The 24,137-nt window shown below is 59.4% G+C and overlaps 1 protein-coding gene across 1 annotated transcript in view; it reads right to left on the bottom strand.

Annotated features, from left to right (window-relative positions):
* Positions 1–11,890, bottom strand: part of SYK (spleen associated tyrosine kinase) — a 48,141-nt gene extending 36,251 nt beyond the window's left edge. The window contains exons 1-3 of the mRNA XM_036278497.1: positions 11,866–11,890; positions 11,309–11,752; positions 9,355–9,515 (exon numbers count right to left, since the gene is read on the bottom strand). Coding sequence (XP_036134390.1) covers positions 9,355–9,515; positions 11,309–11,713 — 566 coding nt within the window. The 5' untranslated portion in view covers positions 11,714–11,752; positions 11,866–11,890. The remainder of the gene's footprint in view (positions 1–9,354; positions 9,516–11,308; positions 11,753–11,865) is intronic.
* Positions 11,891–24,137: the final 12,247 nt, after the last annotated feature.

Genomic DNA, 24,137 nt, shown 5'->3' with positions numbered 1-24,137 from the left:
GCTACTGCCTCGAGCCAGCAGAATCAGGCACACGTGCATTCCACACAAGCAGCGAAGGCAGGAGCCGTACTGAGCACAGGTCCCAACCTGGGGCCCTGCCAAGCTGCCTCCCACATCTGCCTTCCAGAGGCTGCACCTCAGACTCCCCTCTCCCTCTCTCTGTGCACTGGCTCACGAGGTGGAACTGGGTCCCTCTTCTCTGTCAGCTTCATGGGGACCTTGATGACACCAATGAACTGACTTTGACATCAGTTCACCACCCCTCTGAACTTCCTACTTCAGACAGGTTGGAACTATCTGTGCTAATCTGCAGCTACAAAACCACATTCAGATGAAATGGGGCACTTTGATCAATGACAGCAGCCCATGGAGGTGCTGATACGCAGCTTTTACTTTCACATCTGAGACTCAAGACAGCCATATGCTATCTCATTCACCCATGAACCAGGGTAAACTTTCTTTCAAAACCCACCTTTGCTTTTGAAATTCCAATATAGAGCAAGAAGTGAGTCAAAATCGGAGCAAGGAAAAGTGAGTGGTAAATGAGAGAGAGAGAGAGAGAGAGAGAGAGAGAGAGAGAGAGAAGTGAGTTGGGCCTGAGGGCACATAGCAGGGTCACCACTGCCGTGAACAGAGGGACAATATCTGGGCCAGCAGCCATGAGGCCAACTGACCCCGAGAGCCCCACACTGAAGCCCAGACTTGTGGCGAAGGAAGCCTTTCGACTCTGGAGAACAGCATTCCCAACAGAGGATACTCCCCACACCCCCAGATGAACAGTGACCAAGTATGAGCTCAAAAAGCTCACCTGGCACATGTGGAAACATGAGTTATGAGAGAGGGAGTGCAGAGAGAACGAGGGCCAGAGAGATCGAAATGTGTATCCCCAAGGTCTTTCAGTACTGTGCCCGTCAGATACGGAACACAGATGAACTGTGTATGAAATCTTCAAAGAAACATATGATGGAGCCACAAAATCCCGCAAGAAACAAGATCCTCTCAAAAATGCCTACAGACATCGGAAACAACAGCAACAATAACAAAAAAAAAAAACCAGACAGAAATAAAAAAAATGCAATTGGTGGGGGGAAAAATTAGTAAATAAGTTTAACACCAGATTAGACACAGATGAAGCAAAAATTAGTGAACTGGAAGGCACATCTAAAGATATTACTGGAATGTGGTACACTCAGAAAAGGCAATACAATATAAGAAAAAATGTACAGGACACATTGAGAAGGTCTTACCTATGTTTAATAGGAGTGTCTGAGAAAATAAATGGTTAGAAAGAAAGATAGTAATATCTGAAGAAAAAGTAGCTATTTTCCAGAACTGACAAAAGAAAAGAATCTACGGTTGTAGGAAGCAGAGATACTGTATCTAATCACCACTGACTTAGATTTATACACATTACCTTGTTCATCCCCAAAAGAACTCAGATAAAACACCAGTTTCCCCATTTTGCCACTGAGTAAACAGAGTTCAGAGAGATGAATCAAATTGCCTTCACAGAGCTAAGTATCTGGGTTTGTCTGACGTCATGACCTGGGATTCTTTACTATGTCACTTAGGTTTCTACTAACAGAAGTGCTTTTAAGGTTATTTAATTCAACCAGTCAAATAACACGGGTTGTGGGGTGTGTTGCAGGAACATTTTCTAGTGCACATGGATATGGTTAGAGATCCTCCAATGAACCCTGAACATCTCCAATGATCATTATTTTGAATCCAGTGTAGGTGGGTATTAGGCTTCTCCAACAGGCCCCAATGTGGTCCCCAGGCCAGCGTCACCTGAGGACTCGTTAGAAATGTAAATTCTTGAGCCATAACAACTCACCAAGCCTAGTAAGTAAAATCTTGGGGAGGGGGTGACCCAGTCATCTGTGCCTGTCACCAGCCTCCAGGTGGTTCCCTCCCACACAGACGGCTGAGACCACCGCTTGCAGAATCTCCTTTGGATTCTGTGTCCATCTTGTGGACACAACTGAAGGTAGCTTCCTCATTCTTCACTCTTTATCCTGATTGACATTTGTTTCTTGCTCACGAGGAACACAAGTTACATTCTTATGAGCGATCCCATGTCTCTGAGACGTGTGTCTTACTGTGAATACTTTTTGATGGCCACCTTACACTGAGTTGCACTAGGGAGGCGTCCACCTGCGATCTCGCCCACCTGCTGGGCAGCGGGAGAGGGAGGGGCAGGGCACTGTGAGAGGTTTGTTCTAATATTCAAGGGTGTGCCCTCTGGTGTCCCTGAGTCAGGTCCTTCCTGGGCAAGAGCTACATGGCTCTGATGGGCACCCCTCTGCTTCTGGGTGGACACAACCCTTTTCCTTCGAGACCGGTCACCGAGTCCTCTCGTCCCTAGTTGTGTACAGAACTGTGGACGCGCGCCAGCCCACCTCTGCTTGCTCCATGCTTCACCAGCAGGGCCTCCCACAGGGCCCCCCAGTCAGCGGCGGGAATGGTGAGCAAATGTGTGCAGAGCGTGTGTGAAGGACAGACGGCATGGAACAGGACATCGTGAGAAGGCAGGAAGAGGAGAGAAGTCACGAGGGCGCACCCAGAAGGCATGCCCCAGAGATCAGTGTTAATTTCTTCCTGGAAGGGATGGGAAGAAACGTCAGGGGCGCCTGAATTTCAGAGGCAGAGCGTGGACGCGCTGGCCACACAGACACAGGGGTAGTCCCGTGGGGACCGGACACTGATGGCTTCTGGAGGGTAAACCATGCCTGCACTGGCCCCTGCTCAGACGCCTACACACGGGGACCAGGGCTTCGGGGGATGATCTTAACTAACGTATTAAAGAGCCATGACAGGAGAGGAGTGTGTCCAGGGGTCACACCCATCGTGTGCAACCATCACAGGCTGGTGCCAGGTGCTGAGGCCCAAACCAGCTGCAGGGGGTGGACCAGTGAAGCCCACGGGCCACAGCGCCTCGCCTCCGTCACACTTCCAAACACGCACGTCTCAGGGCACTGAACTCAAACTCTCCTCGACTTCCTCTCTGCCTCAGTTTCTCACCGTCCCTGCCCTGCTCACGCCATTAGCTATTCCACAGGTAACACTCTCGTCAGATTCCCACACACTTCTGTGCCTGATCTAATGCTTGCCTCTGAGCTGCCTCTCCCCAGCAGGACCCTCAGGGTCACTGCCCACCCCTGGAGAGGTCTTTCTCAGGACCTGCCCAGGCCCCCGGATGTGACTGGCCTACTGGTCTGGCCCAGGAGGCTCTGCATGGCAGCACCCCCTTTCCATTCTGCTGCCACCCAGGAAACCCCACTGTCCTGTGACCTCCTCCTTGAATCCCTGCGCCTCCTGACCCCACGTCCACACCAGGCACTCCCAAAATCATATGTGCAGCCAGTACCTCAAACTCACTCTCGGGTTTGGAGGATCTGTCAGAACTCAGCCCCAAATGGCACAATATTTACCTGGGGACTGAACACAAAGAAAGCAACAATTCTTTTTCTTTCTTTGGCAGGACATGGACTATTTGGAGCATTTCCTTGTAAAATACTTCATGAAACAAAGGGCACAGGACACGAGGAGACGCGCTGCGCCCTAGAGGAGCGGCCGTGCCCAGGGCTGTGAGCTGCCCGGTGACGCAGGGGCGGCAGCTGTGCCCGGGCCCGATGACCACCGCCCGCCCCAGCCTCTGCAGCCCAGGCAGGGCGACGTGACCACCCGGCTTTAGCGTTTTGTCTACTTCGTAAAGGAGGCCTAATCACAGCCATAGACGCCTGCTCTGGATTCTACTCCGACTCCCTTCCCAAAGCTGACGACAGTGCTGAGAACCTGTGAGCAGGGCCCATGCCGCTGGGAACCCAGGAGAAGCTGTTTCCTTCCCTGGAGGCGGGCAGGGCAGGGCCCAGTCGGACGCACACAGAGGTGCTCAAACCCCTGCAGCGAAGAGAGTCAACGGTGCTGCCAAGATGCAGAGATGCGTCAGGCAGGTAAGTGAGAAATTGTATCTTTCTTTTTTCTAAATTTTGCATTTGTAATATTTACCAGCTTTAAACATTATAATTTAGTCCGGCTAGTGTGGCTCGGTGGTTGAGCGTTGACCCTGCACCGAGAGGTCACCGGTTCGATTCCCAGTCAGGACACATGCCCAGGTTGTGGGCCCGAACCCCAGTGGGGGGCGTGCAGGAGGCGGCCCATCGACGTTCTCTCTCATCGACGTTTCTATCTCTCTCTCTCTCTTCCTCTCTAAAATCAATAAAGAAAAAGAAAAATTTTTTAAATTATGATTTATTGTGATTATTTTTCTTATTCTAAAAAATATATTTTGCACTTGATTTTGTATTTTTTTTAAAAAGAAGGTCTCCAGATTGTATATGCTTTGAACCCCACCAATGTTGGATCCTTCCTTTGGGGAGGGACTCATACTTTTTGGAAAATAGGCTTTGTTTCTAACAAATTTGTTATGTTAGAATTAGTGACACCTGAGCTATGACTAATGTCTAAAAATGGCCAATTGTGCCATCAACAAGACCTCAGAGAGCCAAGGGGGACACCCTCCAACACAGCCTCAGTCCCCGTGTCACTGATGGACAGGACCTGGGCTGAGCACCCCGTCTGGTGCTCACGTGTGAGGGTGCTCACTCCACTGTCTCATCTCTCCACCCAGCCAGACTGGTCCTCTGGAACCTCAGTTGGATCTTCCCTCACACGAGCCCCAAAGTGGACAGACGGACTTGCCCAAACCAAGGCCTCCGGCTACCTGCAGGCCCTCTGGGCCCAGTCCTGCCTCAGGGCCCCGCCCACTCCCTGCACGCCCTCTGGGCGCAGTCCTGCCTCAGGGCCCCGCCCACTCCTGCAGGCCCTCTGGGCGCAGTCCTGCCTCAGGGCCCCGCCCACTCCTGCAGGCCCTCTGGGCGCAGTCCTGCCTCAGGGCCCCGCCCACTCCCTGCACGCCCTCTGGGCACAGTCCTGCCTCAGGGCCCCGCCCACTCCCGCATGCCCTCTGGGCGCAGTCCTGCCTCAGGGCCCCGCCCACTCCCTGCACGCCCTCTGGGCGCAGTCCTGCCTCAGGGCCCCGCCCACTCCTGCAGGCCCTCTGGGCGCAGTCCTGCCTCAGGGCCCCGCCCACTCCTGCAGGCCCTCTGGGCGCAGTCCTGCCTCAGGGCCCCGCCCACTCCCTGCAGGCCCTCTGGGCGCAGTCCTGCCTCAGGGCCCGCCCACTCCCTGCAGGCCCTCTGGGCGCAGTCCTGCCTCAGGGCCCCGCCCACTCCTGCAGGCCCTCTGGGCGCAGTCCTGCCTCAGGGCCCCGCCCACTCCCTGCACGCCCTCTGGGCGCAGTCCTGCCTCAGGGCCCCGCCCACTCCCGCATGCCCTCTGGGCGCAGTCCTGCCTCAGGGCCCCGCCCACTCCCTGCAGGCCCTCTGGGCGCAGTCCTGCCTCAGGGCCCGCCCACTCCCTGCAGGCCCTCTGGGCGCAGTCCTGCCTCAGGGCCCCCGCCCACTCCTGCAGGCCCTCTGGGCGCAGTCCTGCCTCAGGGCCCCGCCCACTCCTGCAGGCCCTCTGGGCGCAGTCCTGCCTCAGGGCCCGCCCACTCCCTGCAGGCCCTCTGGGCGCAGTCCTGCCTCAGGGCCCCGCCCACTCCCTGCAGGCCCTCTGGGCGCAGTCCTGCCTCAGGGCCCCGCCCACTCCTGCAGGCCCTCTGGGCGCAGTCCTGCCTCAGGGCCCCGCCCACTCCCTGCAGGCCCTCTGGGCGCAGTCCTGCCTCAGGGCCCCGCCCACTCCTGCAGGCCCTCTGGGCGCAGTCCTGCCTCAGGGCCCCGCCCACTCCTGCAGGCCCTCTGGGCGCAGTCCTGCCTCAGGGCCCCGCCCACTCCCTGCAGGCCCTCTGGGCGCAGTCCTGCCTCAGGGCCCCGCCCACTCCCTGCAGGCCCTCTGGGCGCAGTCCTGCCTCAGGGCCCGCCCACTCCCTGCAGGCCCTCTGGGCGCAGTCCTGCCTCAGGGCCCCGCCCACTCCTGCAGGCCCTCTGGGCGCAGTCCTGCCTCAGGGCCCCGCCCACTCCCTGCACGCCCTCTGGGCGCAGTCCTGCCTCAGGGCCCCGCCCACTCCCGCATGCCCTCTGGGCGCAGTCCTGCCTCAGGGCCCCGCCCACTCCCTGCAGGCCCTCTGGGCGCAGTCCTGCCTCAGGGCCCGCCCACTCCCTGCAGGCCCTCTGGGCGCAGTCCTGCCTCAGGGCCCCGCCCACTCCTGCAGGCCCTCTGGGCGCAGTCCTGCCTCAGGGCCCGCCCACTCCCTGCAGGCCCTCTGGGCGCAGTCCTGCCTCAGGGCCCCGCCCACTCCCTGCAGGCCCTCTGGGCGCAGTCCTGCCTCAGGGCCCCGCCCACTCCCTGCAGGCCCTCTGGGCGCAGTCCTGCCTCAGGGCCCCGCCCACTCCTGCAGGCCCTCTGGGCGCAGTCCTGCCTCAGGGCCCCGCCCACTCCCGCATGCCCTCTGGGCGCAGTCCTGCCTCAGGGCCCCGCCCACTCCCGCATGCCCTCTGGGCCCAGTCCTGCCTCAGGGCCCGCCCACTCCCGCATGCCCTCTGGGCGCAGTCCTGCCTCAGGGCCCCGCCCACTCCCGCATGCCCTCTGGGCGCAGTCCTGCCCCAGGGCCCCGCCCACTCCCGCATGCCCTCTGGGCGCAGTCCTGCCCCAGGGCCCCGCCCACTCCCTGCACGCCCTCTGGGCGCAGTCCTGCCTCAGGGCCCCGCCCACTCCCTGCACGCCCTCTGGGCGCAGTCCTGCCCCAGGGCCCCGCCCACTCCCTGCAGGCCCTCTGGCGCAGTTCTGCCTCAGGGCCCCGCCCACTCCCTGCACGCCCTCTGGGCGCAGTCCTGCCTCAGGGCCCCGCCCACTCCCTGCACGCCCTCTGGGCGCAGTCCTGCCTCAGGGCCCGCCCACTGCCGCCGGCTCCCTCTGCCTCCCTGCTGTTCAGAGCCCCCCTCCGGCAGCAGGCAGAGGCAGAGGCAGAGCCAGGCACCTGGCCGCATGCCGTCCCCTGCGCTCCAGCGGCCTGTGGGGCTCCACTAGCTGCAGGCCCCACGAGGCAGGAGCTGCTCCGGCTCCCGCCTCCGCCCCGAGGCCGGGCACCTGGAAATGCTAGTTTGAAGGGGGACAGGCCAATTTAAATGATCGGCAAGCCCTGGCTGGTTTGGCTCAGCGGTTAGAGCATCGGCCTATGGTCCAGAGAGCCCCGGGTTCGGTTCCCGCTAAGGGCACGTACCTCGGTTGCAGTTTGTCCCCGACCCTGGTTGGGTCGTGTGGGTGGCAGCCACTCAATGTGTTTCTTTCACATTGATGTTTCTCTCTCTCTCTCTCTCTCCCTCCCACTCTGTCTAAAGATAATGTAAAAGCGTCTTCAGGTGAGGATAAAAAAAACAACTGACAAGTAGACAGAAGACACGTTCTTAGGACAGTGTGAACGAGGCCTGAGAGGAGCCAGCGGGGCAGAGAAACAGCGGCCGCACCCCTTGCCCACGCGGGGGCTGCGGCCTCCCTGACGGCAGCGCCAGCAGCCCCACTGTGCAGTGTGGGCTGACCTCGTGCTGTGGCCCCGTGACAGTTGTGTCGGAAATGATCCTAAGAAGATGGTGAATGTCCAAACCCCAGGAAAACTGGGCTGACAGGTGTCACCCCGAGGAAAGGTGTCTCCCGACCGCAGGGTGCCTGCTGGCGGCCACAACTGCACGCGCTTGGCCATCACTCCTGTCGCTGCAGGGCCGGCTGGGCCCTCTGCCCTGCTCTGCGGCTACTTCTTGAAACAAGGTTGTGTTTATGATCATTTCTTAAATAATCGGCATACGGTAAAGTCGAAGGAGAAGTCTTCAAATAGACACTTGAAAGAATGTTGTTTTTGAGGAAATGTTTACATGTCAGGCTCTGCTTGTCCGGGGGCGACCTGGCCCTGGGGTATCGTGAAGGGAAGGGGGCACTTGTCCACGGGAGCACCAGGGGGTACGCCTGGAGGGTCCCTGAGCGGTGCCCGGTGTCTCCCTGGCTCAGGCACCACGGGAAATAAGGTGGACACCTGCCCATGTCAGCTTCTTCCCTTCTCTGGACCATGGGCCCGCCCCGAGGGGGCCTGTACCTGCAGGACCCGAGCACAGAGGTTACCTTGACCACTAAGGATAACAACGCATGGGACTCGGGGTGCTCCCCGAGAGGACGACGCTGAAGATGGCAAACCGGCTTGTGACCAGACCTGCTGCCTCTCACAGGGCTACCATAGTGAGCTTGTTTTTTTTTCTAAATTCTCACCCAAAAATATTTCTGCATTTATCTTTAGATAGAGTGAGAGGAAGGGCGGGGGAGGGAGAGAGAAACATCAATGTGAGAACACGTTGGCAGGCCGCCTCCAGCACGACCCGACCATGGCCAGGACGAACCGCAACTGGGGTACAGGCCCTTGGCCAAAATCAAACCTGCACTCTGGTCCGCAGGCCGACACTCTAACCGCTGAGCCAAACCGGCCAGGGCCGTGAATTTCCTTTATTTATTTATTAAAAAAAATTTTTTCTATATTATTTTGAGAGAGAGAAGAAGGGAGAGGGAGAGAGAGACAGAAACGTCAATGAGCAAGAACATCGACTGGCCGCCTCCTGCGTGCCCCCCACTGGGGATCGGGCCCACAACCTGGGCATGTGCCCTGACCGGGAATCGAACCAGTGACCTCTGAGTGCAGGGTTCATACTCAACCACTGAGCCACACCGGCCAGGGCAGTGAACTGCCTTGAATGTACTGGTACTTGTTCCACGTAAGACAGACGTCAAGTGTGAGGCCCTGTGGACACGTGACTGAACAAACATGTCTGTGGATTGAAGGAACAGCTCAGGGGCTGCCTGCCGCCAGCATCACACAGAACGCAGACTGCGAGGCTGAGGAACAGTCTTTTTTTTTTTTTATCCTCACCCGAGGACATTTTTCCATTTTTTGTTCAGATAGAGCAGGAGAGAGAGAGAGGAAGAGAGAGAGAGAGAAACATCGACGTGAAGGGACACATCGAGTGGCTGCCACCCGCACGACCAACCAGGGCCGGGGACAAACCGCAACCGAAGCACGCGCCCTTAGCGGGAACCGAACCCTGGTCTCTCCGGACCGCAGGCCGACGCTCCAACCGCTGAGCCAAACCGGCCAGGGCCTGAGTAACAGTCTTTAAACTCTGTCTCAGTGCCCAAGGAGAGTGCTCACTTTGGGGTCAAACTGGGCAAAACAGACACTGAATGCAAGGGTCAGCTTTGATCAGAACCGTCCCCCACAGGCTGTTTCGGGTGAGAGCGTGCGGCCCTCCCCGGTCGTGTGGGGCAGTGACGGAGAGGCTGGTGGTAAGGGGGGAGAGGAGGCATAATACTTACAGAAATTTTCCGTTTGTCTTCGATCCTATGAGGACAATCTGCTCCGATTCGTCCCGCGAGATCTTTCCGTGGAACCAGGGCATTTTCTCGTGGGCGGTGGTGGCGATCAGCTTCTCCAGCTGAGGCTTCTGGCTGATGATGGCCTGTTCCAGCGCTTGGCCCTGCGTGCGAGGGGGCGGCCTTCAGTGCGAAGGGCACTGACGTCAGCCCCGTCCGCTCCGGATCCGCTCAGTGAGCACGGCCGGTAAGATCTCACGCATTGTTTGCGTCCCCTCCTGGTAAGGCTCGGGCAGACTTCAGGGCGCTGGGACGCACCGGCTTTCTGAACGTGTGCCCGCCTGAGAAACCAGCTGGTAGGGCCCAGGCGGCCCAGCGAGCGTCCCCACCCTCCCCGGGCCCGTCGTCTCCTGGAATGGACTGTCCTGCGTTGGACTGGCAGCGAGTGGCCGATGATGAGGCGCTAAGATGTGTGCCCTCCGGCTGCCCTGGAGGCGGGGCGGGGACAGGGTGTGCCGGGCACAGCGGACGCGGCACCGGGACAGGGGAAGCAGATGCGGGAGAGGCGCTGACCCCGGGGTGGATCGCATCCCCTGCTCGTCCTGGGAGAGGAGCACATATTCCATACCCACACAGCAGTAAATGAAGAACCAGAGTTAGATTATTTGAAGTTATAAAAAAAACCACAAGAAATGACAAATAAAAATATAACCAATGCAAACGAGGAGAAAGAAAGGAGGAGGGAAGACAGGAGGGCTGGTCAGGTGAGTGTGGGGATTCGTCCTACCTCACACATAAGACAAAACCCAGAGCAGCGAGGTGACGGGCCAGGGGCCTCAAAGCCAGGCGAGCGGAGGTCAAAGCGAGAGCTGTGGGGGATGCTCCCCAGGACAGAGAGCGCCCAGCGAATGCCAGTCTGATGGGGCCACCTGCTGTGAATTTGTTTATATGGCGTTCTGGGATGGCAGAGCCACAGGGCAGAAGTCAGGTGAGGGCTTCCGGCTGGGCTGGGGCTTGGTGGGTAACAGAGCCGTTGTTTACCTTGACTGCAATGGGGGCGACATGAATTGTTACCGATAAAGGATACATTTTATGGTGTATACATTGCAACTCAATGAACCGGATTTACCTGACTTTAAAAGGAGTCAGAGTGTGGCCTCACACACCCAGGAAATGCGAAGGGAAACGGCCGGGCACACGCTGTCACTGCACGTGTGCAAGGCTGAATTCAGGACAGCAGACACTGCGGCGTGCACAGAGAGCATGCCTGTCCCCCTCACAGCCTGTCCAGCCACAGCTCTGCACGGGTCCCCTGGGATGCAGCGGGGAGCACACACCGGGAGCAAGGGGGCGGCCGAGCACAGGCGTCTGAGCGGGAGACCGCGGGAATGCACGCGGTCACCGCGTCCGGGTCTTTGTGGGTGACAGTCGTCGGTACGCGGATTGAACACATGCGCCCTTGGCTGTGGCACAGCCGTCTGCTCCGGTCTCTCCTGCAGACACGGCCTGACAGCTGGGACGGTGGGCGCAGCGGGATGTTACGAACAGCGTTATTTGTCAACAATGCCAGACACATAAACTAGTGCACAGGAGGGACTATCAGGCAGCCAGACAGTTAGGAGACACGCATGCTGCCACAGAAGGTTCTGCGAGAGCGGTTACGGAGCTATGGAATCCAGGGCCCACCGCCTGTCTAGTGCCACCCCGGGGGTAAATACGGGACAGGGTGCCTGGCGTCTCTCTGAGAGGGCCCAGCATGAGCTGGGTGGCAGTGGTGTCCTGTGGCGGTGCCCGCATGGCTGGCCTGCAGGGCCGCCCTCTCCACTGCACCACAGAGGAGGAAAGGCTGTCTCCCGAGAGAAGCAGTTCTCGGTCCGAGCTGGTGCCTACGGTGCTATCTGAGCCAGCACTGCAGGCGCTGACGGAGGGACAGGGCGGGACTCCCGCGGTGGCTCACCTGCAGGTTCCAGGTCTGCTTCACGTACTCCCGGATGAGGTTCTCCTTCAGGTCCTCGAAGGGCCCAGTCTTGGGCTGCACGCCGGGCGGCCGGCTGAAGGGCTTCTTGAGGAGGCAGACCAGGCCATCGGACTCCCGGGAGTGGTACAGGCAGAGCTCGGCGGGGCTGGCGTGCGCCCGGCCGCCCGCGATGGCATAGGTCCCGTTCAGCTCCCGCTCGATGGTGTAGTGGTGTGCTTTGCGCCCGTGCGCCACCGACAGGGCGAAGCCGCCCAGGTAGTTGCGGCTCTGGCGCAGCAGGTAGAGCCCGTCGCTCATGCCGCCCTGGACCAGGTAATCCTCGGCCTCCTCCCGGGTGATGTTGCCGAAGAAGAAGGGCAGGTGGTCAGCCACGCCCGCAGCCATGCCTGTCTCCCCTCACGGCCAAGCGGGCACGAAGTCCACCTGGGCAAAACAAGGAGGGACATTGGTCAGCACCCGAGCAGCAGGAACGGTGGTACAGCTGCCAACTTCCGACACGGGCCCTCCCTCGGGGGACTTCCCTCCAGGGACTCGACCTACGGCCCTAACGAGCGTGCTGTCCACCCATCTGCTGGACGACCATCAGCTTTCCAGAGACACTTCCAGTGCGGAGCCTGAAAACAGCTGCATGAACACGGCCCTGAAACCTCCTTCCCCTGGGCGGGCAGAGGATTCTAAGCGACGCATCTGAAGGAGCAGTCCTACTGCACAGCAGGGCTTAGGGGCGGCCAGCGGGAACCCTCGCGAGCCCGCGCCGGCTGCTCTCTCGGACAGAGACCGCTCTCCGGAGCACGGTCGGAGCTGCGCGCGGGGACACACCCAGGCTCCGCCGTCCCGCACACTGTGGTGAGACACTAGGAGCGGAAGCGCTGGGCATGTGTCCACACCACGTGAAACTGTGACGGTGGTCACCACGACCTGTACACCTTGGCCGAGAGGGGACCTCCAGGCCTCTGCCCTGAGGCATGAAGAGGGACATCCTCTCAGGACCCCTGGCCTCAGGCTGCACATTGTCACCTCCCTGCCCTCCTCCAGAGCACTGTCAGGCACCTGCCGTGTACCATCCCATACGCAGGAGACTGCGGATTTCACATCTGATGAGGAGACACTCTTCACTAAACATACACACACACAGACACGCACGCACACACAGACACACAGACACGCACACACACACAGACACGACAGACAGAAACAGAGATACACAGACACACAGACACGCACGCACACACAGACACACAGACACGCACACACACACAGACACGACAGACAGAAACAGATACACACACAGACTCGCACGCACACACAGACACACAGACACGCACACACACACAGACACGACAGACAGAAACAGATACACACACACACAGACACGACAGACAGAAACAGAGATACACAGACACACAGACACGCACGCACACACAGACACACAGACACGCACACACACACAGACACGACAGACAGAAACAGATACACACACAGACATGCATGCACACACAGACACACAGACACGCACACACACACAGACACGACAGGACAGAAACAGATACACACACACACAGACACGACAGACAGAAACAGAGATACACAGACACGCACGCACACACAGACACACAGACACGCACACACACACAGACACGACAGACAGAAACAGAGATACACACACACACAGACACGCATGCACACACAGACACACAGACACACACACGACAGACAGAAACAGAGATACACACACACAGAGATGCACATAGATACACCTATACACACACTCACAGATATACACACACACAGACACAGAGATACACACAGACACACACAGACGCACATACACAGACACACACAGAGATATACACAGACACACACACGGATAGACACACACACACAGATACAGACAGAGATACACACAGACACACACACACACAGACACATATAAGAGATATACACACACACACAGACACACACAGTCACACTGACACACAGACACACCGACACAGGATGTGCAGTGGCCTCTTCTGAACACGAATTGCCCACAGGTCTGTAACGAGGGCACAACTGCTCAGTGAAGGTGGCGGACTTGTCTCCAGGGAGCATCGCCAAACCAGCGCCCTGACGGACCCTGAGGACACGTCAGTTGACTAGAACTTGATCGGACAATAGATAATTTTCTTGCTTCTGACCTCTGACTCTCAGTGACTGCCTCCTCTGTGCAGTCTGCAGGAGTTCACGCCTCAGCAAGCGTGTTCAGTTGGTGGGCACTTGCGTTTCGGGGTAGGAGCATGATTCGTGAGGGGGCATCTGGGGACGGGGACACGTTTTCCGGAAGCGTCTGGGCTTCCCTCCGCCTCTCCCGCTGTCCCTCAGTGGCGCTCGCCTGCAGGCCGGCGCTGTGCCCTCAGCACACCCTGCCCTGGGCCGGCAAGGGCTGCAGGCCTCCGGCGTCCTCGCAGGGGCCCCTCCGCGTGCCAGCTCTCCCGCGCCAGCGCCCGATTCCCCGTGTGTGCACCGCCTGACTCGGAAAAGGCCTCGGTGGTGCTGGCCCCTGACCGCGCCTCGGCCAGCCTCTCCGCCGCTCCTGCCCTCGTCACCCGGCGCCGCCTGGCCAGGGCCCCTCCAGACGCCGGCCCTCTCGGGCTTGTGTGGCAAACGTCTGGGGTGTGAGCTCAGTCTCTTCGTGTCCGTGACCAGTGGGCTGGACCACATCACCCAGCTGCACGGCTGGAAGCACACGGCTGCCTCCTTCCCGTCCTTTTCTCCTCCGCTTGTCTGCGCCCCAAGATTTCCTCAGCACGGGCCAGAGGGGCATCGCCTGAGACCCCCCGTGAGGTCGGCTGTCCCTGTACCCGGGACCCTTGGCATAGCTGCCACCCACCAGGAGCCCGACCAACACCATAAGCCTTCAAGAACAATATTTTGTGTTAATGCTTAATCTATAAAAATCTCAACCCGGCTACCGTTGGTTAAATGCATCGGTTTGTCACGAACAGTTCATGGGTGCTGGCCCATGCTGGGAGTCCCACACCAAGGTGAATCGACATGAGGCAGACAGGCTGTGACACGGGGCCCGTCCTCCAGGTGCGGTGGGGCACTCCGCGTGGCTCCGAGGGATGCTTTGGTCATCGCCAAGCAGGCCCCCGGCTTCCTGGGGCGGGGCGGTCTGCCTGCAGTGGGTGGTGTGGCCCCATGCTGCTGGTGTGACTTCCTGTGCTGAGGTGACGCCTGGCTGTTGGTGGCTTGGACAGCAGAGCTGGGTTACCGCAAGGACAGCTCAGGACAGGTTCTTGGGCTACTGAATTTGGGGGAGGAGTCCAGCTGGTGTGGCGCAGAGGTTGAGCATGGACCCAGGCACCAAGAGGTTGCTGGTTCTATTCCCGGTCAGGGCACATGCCCAGGTTGTGGGCTCGATCCCCAGTGAGGGGCATGCAGGAGGCGGCCCATCGATGTCTCTCTCTCTCTCAACCTAAAATCAAGAAAGGAAAAAAATTTAAAAAAGAATTTGGGGGACAATCCTCTGTTTGAGCCTTCTCAGGACTGGCACCCACCGGCGGGTCCTCCTGGTCCCCAGCCTCCTTCCATAACACAGACACGGTGATGGGATGTCGCCTCCGTCCCGGCCACTGTCCACAGGAGCTGTCCACACTGCTGCTCCCAGCCCTGTCTGCGGACAGCCGTTCTGGTTCATGACGGCACCCCGAGTGCTTCGCGCTCGCCGTGGCCGGCACGAGGACCCCGGCCAGCCGCCCGGGCTCGCCACGGGCGCCGCTGCCATCGCCTCCTCCTTGGACCCCAGGGAAGGCAAGCGAAGAGGCGCCCACAGCTGTCCCAAGCGGAGGCTCAGGTTACTGTCAGGTGAGCTCCGAGACACCGTGCGGCCTCACCTGCTCTCGGGGCCTCTATGACCGGGTCAAACGTGCGTTCCGTGACAGACGCGTGTTCCGACGCGAAGTCATGCTCTGTGATGCCCGGCACCACGGCCTCAGCCTCCCGTCCGCTCCGGGCACCTCTCCGCAGGCTGCCCTCCACCCCTCACGGCCACCCGACTCTGGGCGGGCTCCCTGGACAGCCAGCTCGGGGGGCGGGCGGGGGTGCCCTGCTCCCTGCCTGTCCCGGCCCGGGCATCCCTGCACGTGGCCGGCAGTCCAAAAGCTCTAGGACTGCGTGAAAGCCGGTGTCACCAGGAGGGTACAGACCGTCCAGTTCTGTTCTGAAAGGCTCCGTGTGCACACACGTGTGCTAACACACACACCAAGAGTGAGGAGGAGAGAAAATCCGGCTGACGTCCTGTGCCTGTCCTCTGCTCTTCCCGCTGTCTCCGGCCTCCACGTGGCCCCGCCCACGGTCACCCCTCTGGCCCTGGCTGCTGGCCGCCTGGCACTGCCCACCTCGCTGGCTGCCCCTCCCCTCCGCGGCTCCTTTCTTCTCTCCTCTCTCCCTGCTGCACACGTCTCATCCACTGAGTCACAGGCGTGTTCTACCAGGTGTGCCCACCCCACGCTGGGAGGGGTGCCCCAGGAAGCCTGAGCTCTGGGCGGGGACCCGGCTGCGCGGGGCGGTCTCCAGGGGTCTCTTACCAGCTCTCCTCTGACATAATCCCGAAGCCCGGCTTCTGTGTCCCCCGAGACCCCCTGGTGGAAGCCTCTCATGTACCCGGTGGAGGTGCCGTCCGGTCCTCCCTCCCACCGCCCCCCTTCCTGCCCACTCCTGACACGCAGGGGCGAGAGGCTGGGGCCAGATCTCATCCCTTCACAGCCCAACCCCCTGGAGCCCTGGTCCCCACATGCCTTGGCCTGAGCCCTACCCCATGCTCACCGCGCCCCTTCAGCCCTCCTTCCTGTCCTGACCCCAGCGGCCCCACTTGAACCTGCTTGGTTTCTCCTTCTCAGGCTTGTGGTCTCAGCTCACGGCAGCTCAGACAGGTGCACGCTGGGGACTGTGTCTGCCGTCGCTCATCCCACCGAGGGGTTGATCCCCCAATCGGTCAACACAGGCCTGCCCCCTGGCCCTGACGCAAGCTGGCCTCTGGACGGCTGCCCGGCACCGCCCCCTCGGGCTGCCCGGCACCGCCCCTCGGGCTGCCCGGCACCGCCCCCTCGGGCTGCCCAGGTGCTCACAGCACCTGCCAGTGGAAACACGCCCCCCCCTCTTCAGTTTCTGCGGCGAGGGCACAGACGTGTGCAGCGCGGGCTCTCACGGCGCAGCGGCTGCTCTGGCCAGTGGACAGCGCGGTGCTGGGACCAGACACGCCTGGAGATACGCCTCTGCCCGAGGCCCCCCGCCCCACTGACGCACGACCCCAGCACGACGCTCACTGCCCCCAAGGGCACCTGCTGCAGCCTGGGAGGCACATGCCTGGTAGAAAAGGCTTCCTCCAGCCTGCAACCCTCTGCCCATAGGCAGCACAGGCCTCCCAGCGCTGCACCAGCTCTCACCCTCCCCCCACTTCCTGCTGTCCCACAGCGTCCACTCTCCTGGCCACTCTGCCCCCGCAGTGCCCACGGCCCTCCCTGGGCCCACACTCAGCGGCCCAGCACCGCACCTGGCCTGAGAAAGGAAAGCCGCCCCTCCACGGGGCCGCGCAGGAGCAGGCCTGCACAGCCTCACCCCGCTCACAGTCCTTCCTCCCCTCCCCCCCCTTCACTTGACCCACACCCCACTGGGTCAGCTCCCCTCGGCTCAGGCATCCCCCCTGGGTTCTCAGTATTCGGGCAGTCAAGTCCCATAGAGTCACCGTGAGCCCCGAGTTCCCCGCCCTGAGACATCCCTCATGGCTCCGGGAAGAATCTCCCTGCAGGCCGTGGCCGCGGCGGTTCGGTTCGGGCCCCACCGATGCGTAACCGTGTGCGATGTGAGCTCCTGTTCAGACAACGCAGTCTGCGTGTGCTGACCGAGTAACACCGGGTGAGAGGCCGACCGCGCGGTGGCCGTGGCCAGCCAGAGCCCCCCTCACGTGGTGCCTTCTCCGGGAGGCACCCCACACCCAGCAAGGCGCTGGGCTGCTCCCGCAGAACCACCAGACAGCACAAATGCCGAACAGAACGGCTCGTCGCACCGAAGGACACCAAGTGCGCCTGAGCTGAGGAAGGAGGCAGCACCCCCCTCCGCCTCGGCTGGGAACGCCGGGGGCGACTCGAGGGACCCCACAGGTGAGTGTGTCTCCATCTGGAGTTTCCGCCACTGAGGGGAAGGTGAAGGTGTAGATACAGGTTTCATGAATGAGGGTCGTCTGTAAGTGGTTTTCTCTGCTCTCGCCTCCTGCAAAAAGACCCAACCTTATCTACAAGGACACGCCGCTGCCTTGGCGAGACTGTTTTCCAAGGCACTGTTCTTGTTTCCTGAATCTGTGTTCATTTCAGTTCTCTGGAATCTTTTTCTTTTATTGTTTTCCTTTATTGATATTAGAGAGAGAAACATTGATGTGGGAGAGAAGGAAACATGGATGAGAGAGAACATCGACTGGCCGCCTCCTGCGTGCCCCCCACTGGGGATGGGCCCACAACCTGGGCATGTGCCCTGACCGGGAAGCGAACTGGCGACCTCTTGGTGCAGGGTCGATGCTCAAGCACAGAGCCACACCGGCCGGGCTGGACAGGAGTATTTAAAGAAGGAGCAGGAGCAGAGAGAGCAGCAGACAGGCCCCTGGGGGCTGCAGTGCTTCCTGCTGCCCGCACTGCCTGTCAGGGACGTGGGCTTCTCCCGGCGTCCACGTGTGGCCAGCGGAGGGCAGGAGGGCCAGTCTCCGAGCTGACAGCCTCCTTAATTGCACAGTAAGACGAAGCAGGTGCACCCCGAGGACAAGGACATGGAACAGACTGGAGTCTAAGAGCTGATGGACTTGAAATGCCTTCTCCCAAGAGTTCTCCCCAAGCGAACTTCATCTCCAGCTGCTGAGCCGGGCACACCTGCGTTCTTTGTCATTTCACATTTTGTAAAAGCCCTGGGAACTGTGCCATCAGATTCCAAACAGGAGAGAAACCCCGTCGAGGCCGACTCTGAGACCTCAGGGTGCTCACTCTCAGCGGGACTGCGCAGGCCTGGCCCCTTCGTCAGGGCGGGGTGCCAGGGCTCGGACCTGGCCCCAGATCTCCAGGCACACAGCTCAGAAGCAGCGGGAGACACCCCTTTACAGGGGGCTTCTGGTCATGTCCCTCAGGTCGACAAGAGGTGCTTCTCCAGCGTGCACTGAACGTGCGCGGACCTCAGCGGGCCGGCGCGCCGGCTCCCTCCAGCCCTCGGTCTCCCCCGCTGGGGAAGCAGCCAGAAGGCTAGCCCCGCTTCTTTCCCGAACATGCACGGACACTCCCCGGAGACTCGAGCTGGAGAGGAACCCTCTGCAGACCGGGGCGCGGCAGGAGCCCTGTGGACGGGCTCACAGGGTGCCGAGGGTGTGCTCCGAGGTGACAGGAGCCAGCCTGCGCGCCAAGCCTGAGGGACGGCAGCTCTCGGATAAAGGCACTGCCGTTGGCAGGGGACAAACTTGAAGCAAAGGGACGGTCACCGAGGTGACGAGGTCGGCCACCGGAGGCTCCCTCAGGGCGCCAGCTGGCATGCACCCCCACCAGTCAGGGGCCCAGTTCTTCCCCATTCGCAGACTGGGCCTCGGGCTGAAGGTGGGCGCCACCTCCCGAGGACACACCGGCCAGGGCGAGGCGGTGAAGGCCGCGCCGCCCAGGGTGCAGCCCGCGGGCACGCACAGGCGCGTGAACGGGCTCCTGGGCCGGCACAGCCCAGTGGGCTCAGGCTTCCCTGCCAAACCGGAGCCCTGCGTGTGCCGACAGTGGGGGTTCTCGGCGCGCAGCCTGGGGAGCCCTGCATCGGCCTCGCCAGGAGCCTGTGCAGACGGAAGCGCCCAGGCCGCGCCCTGACTGGCAGACCCGGAGGCTCTGGGAGGGGAGCTCACGGAGCACGTGGGCGGGAGCATGCCGGCCATGGGACCTCTTCCTAGCGCCTTCTCCACGGCCCAGGGAGTAACACAGTCCCGTCCTTCTTACCGCCGACCTTCCCGCCTGTTCCCACCCCAAACCAAGCTGGTCACACCCCTTCTCCGCTGAAGGCCCCCACGGTCCCCCATGCCCTCGGGAGAAACACGCCTGCCCCCAGCAGGTCAGCTCGCCCTCAACCTCCCTCCACGGGGCTTCTCTGTGCAGCATCCTCGATGCTCTCGGCCGTCCGACCCCTCACGGCTCCCCACACTGCTCCGCAATACCGACCACAGTATGACTTGATTTCGGCTTACTTTACTGAGATGTTTATGACTATTGATGAACGCCTGTCTCCCCGACAAAGGCAGAGATGACATCTATCCATCTCGACAAGCAGACTTTCCATGTTGGAATGTCTTGAGGTTTACGGGGAAAGTGCAAAGATAGTGCAGGGTGTCCGTCGACCCCAGAGCCAGTGACCCCTGTCATCCACACCCCACGTGACTGTCACGGTGCACTCCTCACAGGCGGGGAGACAGCAGTGCCGCCTCGCCACGAACTGAAACCCACACTTGGTCACTTTCCTCGCCTGCCTTTGTTTTTCCGAATGTCTGTTTTCCTGCTCTGGGACCTCACGCAAGATGTCACGCCAGGGCCGACGCTACGTCTCCTGAGGCCCCTACTGGTCGCGACAGCGTTTTAGACTCTCCTTGTTTTTGACGGGTGCTGGTCAGGGCGCTTGCAGAATGTCCCTCACTGGGGTCCGTGTTCCTCCTGGGTAGACTGGGGTTAGGTGCTGGGGAGGAAGACGACGGAGCTGATGTGCCAGTATCCTCACATCCGATCAGGGGTGCGCGCTGCCAGCCGGCTGCTCGCTGTGATGCTGACGACACCTGGCAGCGTGGGCCGTTCAGGTCCCTCCGCTGGAAGTTCCTCCCCGCCCGTCCTCGCTGGGAGGAGGAACCTGCACAGCCGCACTTGAGGGGAGGAGGAGCGCTGGGCGTGAATGTCACCCTGTGTCACCTTCGGCAGAGCAGGTTTGTCTACTCTCCTCACTGATTTATCCATTCCTTCACGTACTTGCATAAATAAGAATCCCAGAATATTTATTTATCATTATTACTTTTTAAAGTATGTTTTTATTGATGTTTTAGAGAGAACGGAAGGGAGAGAGAGATAGAAACATTGATGTGAGAGAGAAACATCGATGAGAGAGACCATCGACGGGCCGCCTCCTGCACGCCCCCCACTGGGGATTGAGCCCACACCCTGGGCATGTGCCCTGACCAGGAATCACACTGGTGACCTCTTGGTGCAGGGTCAACGCTCAACCCCTGAGCCACACTGGCCGGGCCTGACAACTTCTTTTAATATTTTTTTGTGAGGCCAGTCAGTGATCCATTTTCTCACTGTTTGTCTAAGAAAGTCTTACTTTTTCCTCACTTTTGAAGGAAAACTTAGCTGGATATAAGGTGAGGGTTGGGGCTTGTTTCTTCTTTCTTTCAACATTTCACTAGTCAACTCCGGTCCTCGTCGTCTGGGACAAGAGGTTGGCTTGATTCTCATGCTTTGCGGTCTGTCGGTACAGGCCATCTAGACAGGTGCTTACCTTGTAACAGACGGTCCACAGTACCTGTCAGAGGAAGGCGTGAATACACGGTCCAGATTTCCCATAGTGGACGGTCCCTCATGTCGGATGTATGAGCAGATGAATGAATGAATGAATGAACGATACAGGGTTATCTGGTCCACACACATTTGTCAAATGACAAATGAAGTAGTGACTAAAATGTGACTGTAGTCTTTTCCTACAGGAGCCCCACCTGCTCATTTCAAACCTAAGGCACCCACAGGACTCGGGTCCAGTCCACCCTATTTTACTTTAAGTCTTGAGAGAGCCCGAGCTCATTCCCTGGCATGCCCACCCTTTCTGCAGATATTTTTCATACTCCCCCCAACGCAATACACTCAGCAAACCTTGCTATGTCCCATTTCCATACTACCTAGTATCATTTTCTACCAGGCTCATTAATAAACATAACCTTGTCCCAAAGTTTGGAGACACTCTGGCCATTATCTTAACGTCCCTCTTTTCCTCATGCACAGCCTTTAACAAAAGTCGAGGTGTGAACCCAGAAAACGACGATGACTACAAAATTCAGGGCCTGGCGACAGCAAGCGTTTCCCTCGGAGGGTCTTTGCTGCGTCCAACACACGGGTGCCCGGCAGGCCCAGCCCTGGAGCGTGCCCGGTGGCCTTCCGTCCCGTAGAGCACGGGAAGGCAGTGTCGCGTCCCCACCAGGAGGAGGCCCAGCCCTGGAGCGTGCCCGGTGGCCTTCCGTCCCGTAGAGCACGGAAGGCAGTGTCCGCGTCCCCACCAGGAGGAGGCCAGCCCTGGAGCGTGCCCGGTGGCCTTCTGTCCCTCAGAGCACGGAAGGCAGTGTCCGCGTCCCCACCAGGAGCAGGCCCAGCCCTGGAGCGTGCCCAGTGGCCTTCCGTCCCCTAGAGCACGGAAGGCAGTGTCGCGTCCCCACCAGGAGGAGGCCCAAAGCTTTTGTGCGTGTGGGATATTTATGGTTCCTCCAGTCCAGATGTGACGTACACATGAGGGGCCTCCTGGGGACCACACTGCCACACAGCCAGGAGGGAAGGGCAGCCCTGGCGGGGCCGGCATCTGCCATTACATGCAAATGTCGAACCCAAGCCATCCGTGGGATGAAGGACAATGTCCTTTGGAGGGTAAAATGCTGGTCATTCATCTAGCAGTGGGAGGTTTTAGTGAACAGAATACTTCAGGTGATGTCATAACAACAGACATTTTTTGTGAGGCTCTGTGCTTTCAAAGTTTGCTATGCGTGGCACCTGTGAGCTTGAGGGGCTGTGCTCACCCCATTTACCCAGTGGGGTCCCAAAGCACAGTCTATCGCTCCCTGTGCCCTGCTGCCCGAGTCGCCGTGCCCGGGACTCGGCCCTCGCCACCGATGGGGACTGCTCAGACCTTGCCTTGAAAGCTCATGTTATGTAGGGTGGGTTTTACGCTTTATTTTTATATGCCTGCATGAAAAAGCTTACATTTCTTATAATGAATACTTTCTCATATGCAGACGGAGAGAGAACAGTATAATGACCACGCCTGTAGTCATGACTCAGATGTCATAGTTTGCTATTATTTTTGTGAAATCTTTTTTAAAGTAAACTACAGATCATAAAATCTCACTCCCGAAACACGTCAACATCCCTCTTTTAAAAACACCACCACTGTAAGAAGGCAGGATCTCAGCTGACCCCGCTGGCATGAGGAGAACCCTGCGATCGGGGCGATCCCCGGGCCGGCCTGCGGCGGCCGGACCCTGGAGCTGGTGGAAAGGCCTGTGTCACCCCTTCCCGGGGTGACGTGCAGAATCTACGGGAGCCGGTCTTTCCCAGCAGAAGAGTGGGGCGCACACTGAGCCACCCCCTGCCCACCTCCGGGACACTCGTCCTCAGTGCCAACGCGGGTGTTGATCAGGTGCCGGCTGCTCGCGGGGAGCCCTTCGGGGGGCCTGGTCATGGGGTACCGCACTAGTCCTTGAGGGGTCTTTGCTACAGCCCTGGGTCTGCAGAGGAGGAGACTGAGGCCCGGCGGAGAGGCTGACAGCACAGAACCAGGTCTGTCCCAGGGACGTACCACGGACCAGCCTCCACACGCCAGGCTCTCTGGGACTCGGCCACAGGGCCCTGCCCACAGGCAGGCGTGGAAACCCAGCTCACCCTGGCGACGGGAAGGAAGGGGAACACTGCTCTTACCCTGACACCTGTGCCCGACCTGCGCACCTGCTCACCAATGTCCTCCCGGAACCAGAACGGTGCCAGCGTCAGGCGAGCCCTCGAGAGAAATCTGCCGCGTAACTAACATGAAGCGCAAGGCTAAGAGATTTGCAGGTTGGAAAACAGTCAATTTGTTTCAAAGTCGTGTCTCATACAGTCACACTTGACTTTGTTTTAAAAATTGTTTCCTTGCTTTGTACAAGACAGAAAGAAGGCAGTGTTTGTGATGTGTGATGGCGATGCTCCCTCACACGGCTTCCCCAGAGAACACAGCTTGGTCCCGGGCCTCTGGTCACAGCGCTCTCTCCGTCATCAATGCACCACCTTTTAAAAAATACATCTTTTCTTTCTTGCTTTAGAGAGAGAGGAAGTGAGAGGGAGAGAGAGAGAGACACCGATGCGAGAACATCGACGGGCCGCCTCCTGCACGCCACACTGGTCGGAGAGGCCGACAGGAGTCGCGGGCTGCGTGTCCTTTGTGGCCATTTTGAAGCTGTTTTGTGTTTATTTGTTCTTAACTTTTCCTGCAGACACTTCGCTGTTCAAGAAAAACACTAAGTAAGGACTAAGGTGGTCTGTAAAATAAACATCCACGTTTCAGATAGCCGACAGTAAGATTTCAACACCCCGTTCTCTCTGAAATCCCCACAGGACAGAGAACTGCATGGGATGAGCAGACACCTCGAACCTCAAACCCAGGGCGAAGGAGCCCGACGCAGCAAAGGCGGGACCTGGGCGCATGGAGACCCTCAGGGAAGATGGTCCCGAAAAGGCAGCTGCACCCCTGGGCAGAACCTGCAGAGCGGGAGTGCCAACAGCCCGGGAAGCCATCTTCTTCTTTTTTTAAAATATGTTTTTATTGATTTTTTTAGAGAGGGAGGAATGGAGAGAGAGGAACATCGATGAGAGAGAGAAACATCTATCAGCTGCCTCCTGCACGCCCCCTACTGGGGATCGGGCCCGCAACCTGGGCATGTGCCCTGACCGGGAATCGAACTGGGACCTCTCCGTCCATGGGAGATGCTCAGTCCACTAAGCCACTCCAGCTGGGCAGCCAACATCTTCTTGAGGGTGGAAAGGAGATT

This window comes from Molossus molossus, unplaced genomic scaffold, assembly GCF_014108415.1.
Source record: "Molossus molossus isolate mMolMol1 unplaced genomic scaffold, mMolMol1.p scaffold_m16_p_29, whole genome shotgun sequence".
Lineage (NCBI taxonomy): Eukaryota > Metazoa > Chordata > Mammalia > Chiroptera > Molossidae > Molossus > Molossus molossus.
Note: the sequence above shows the minus strand (reverse complement) of the source record. Positions and strands in the feature narration are given on the sequence as shown.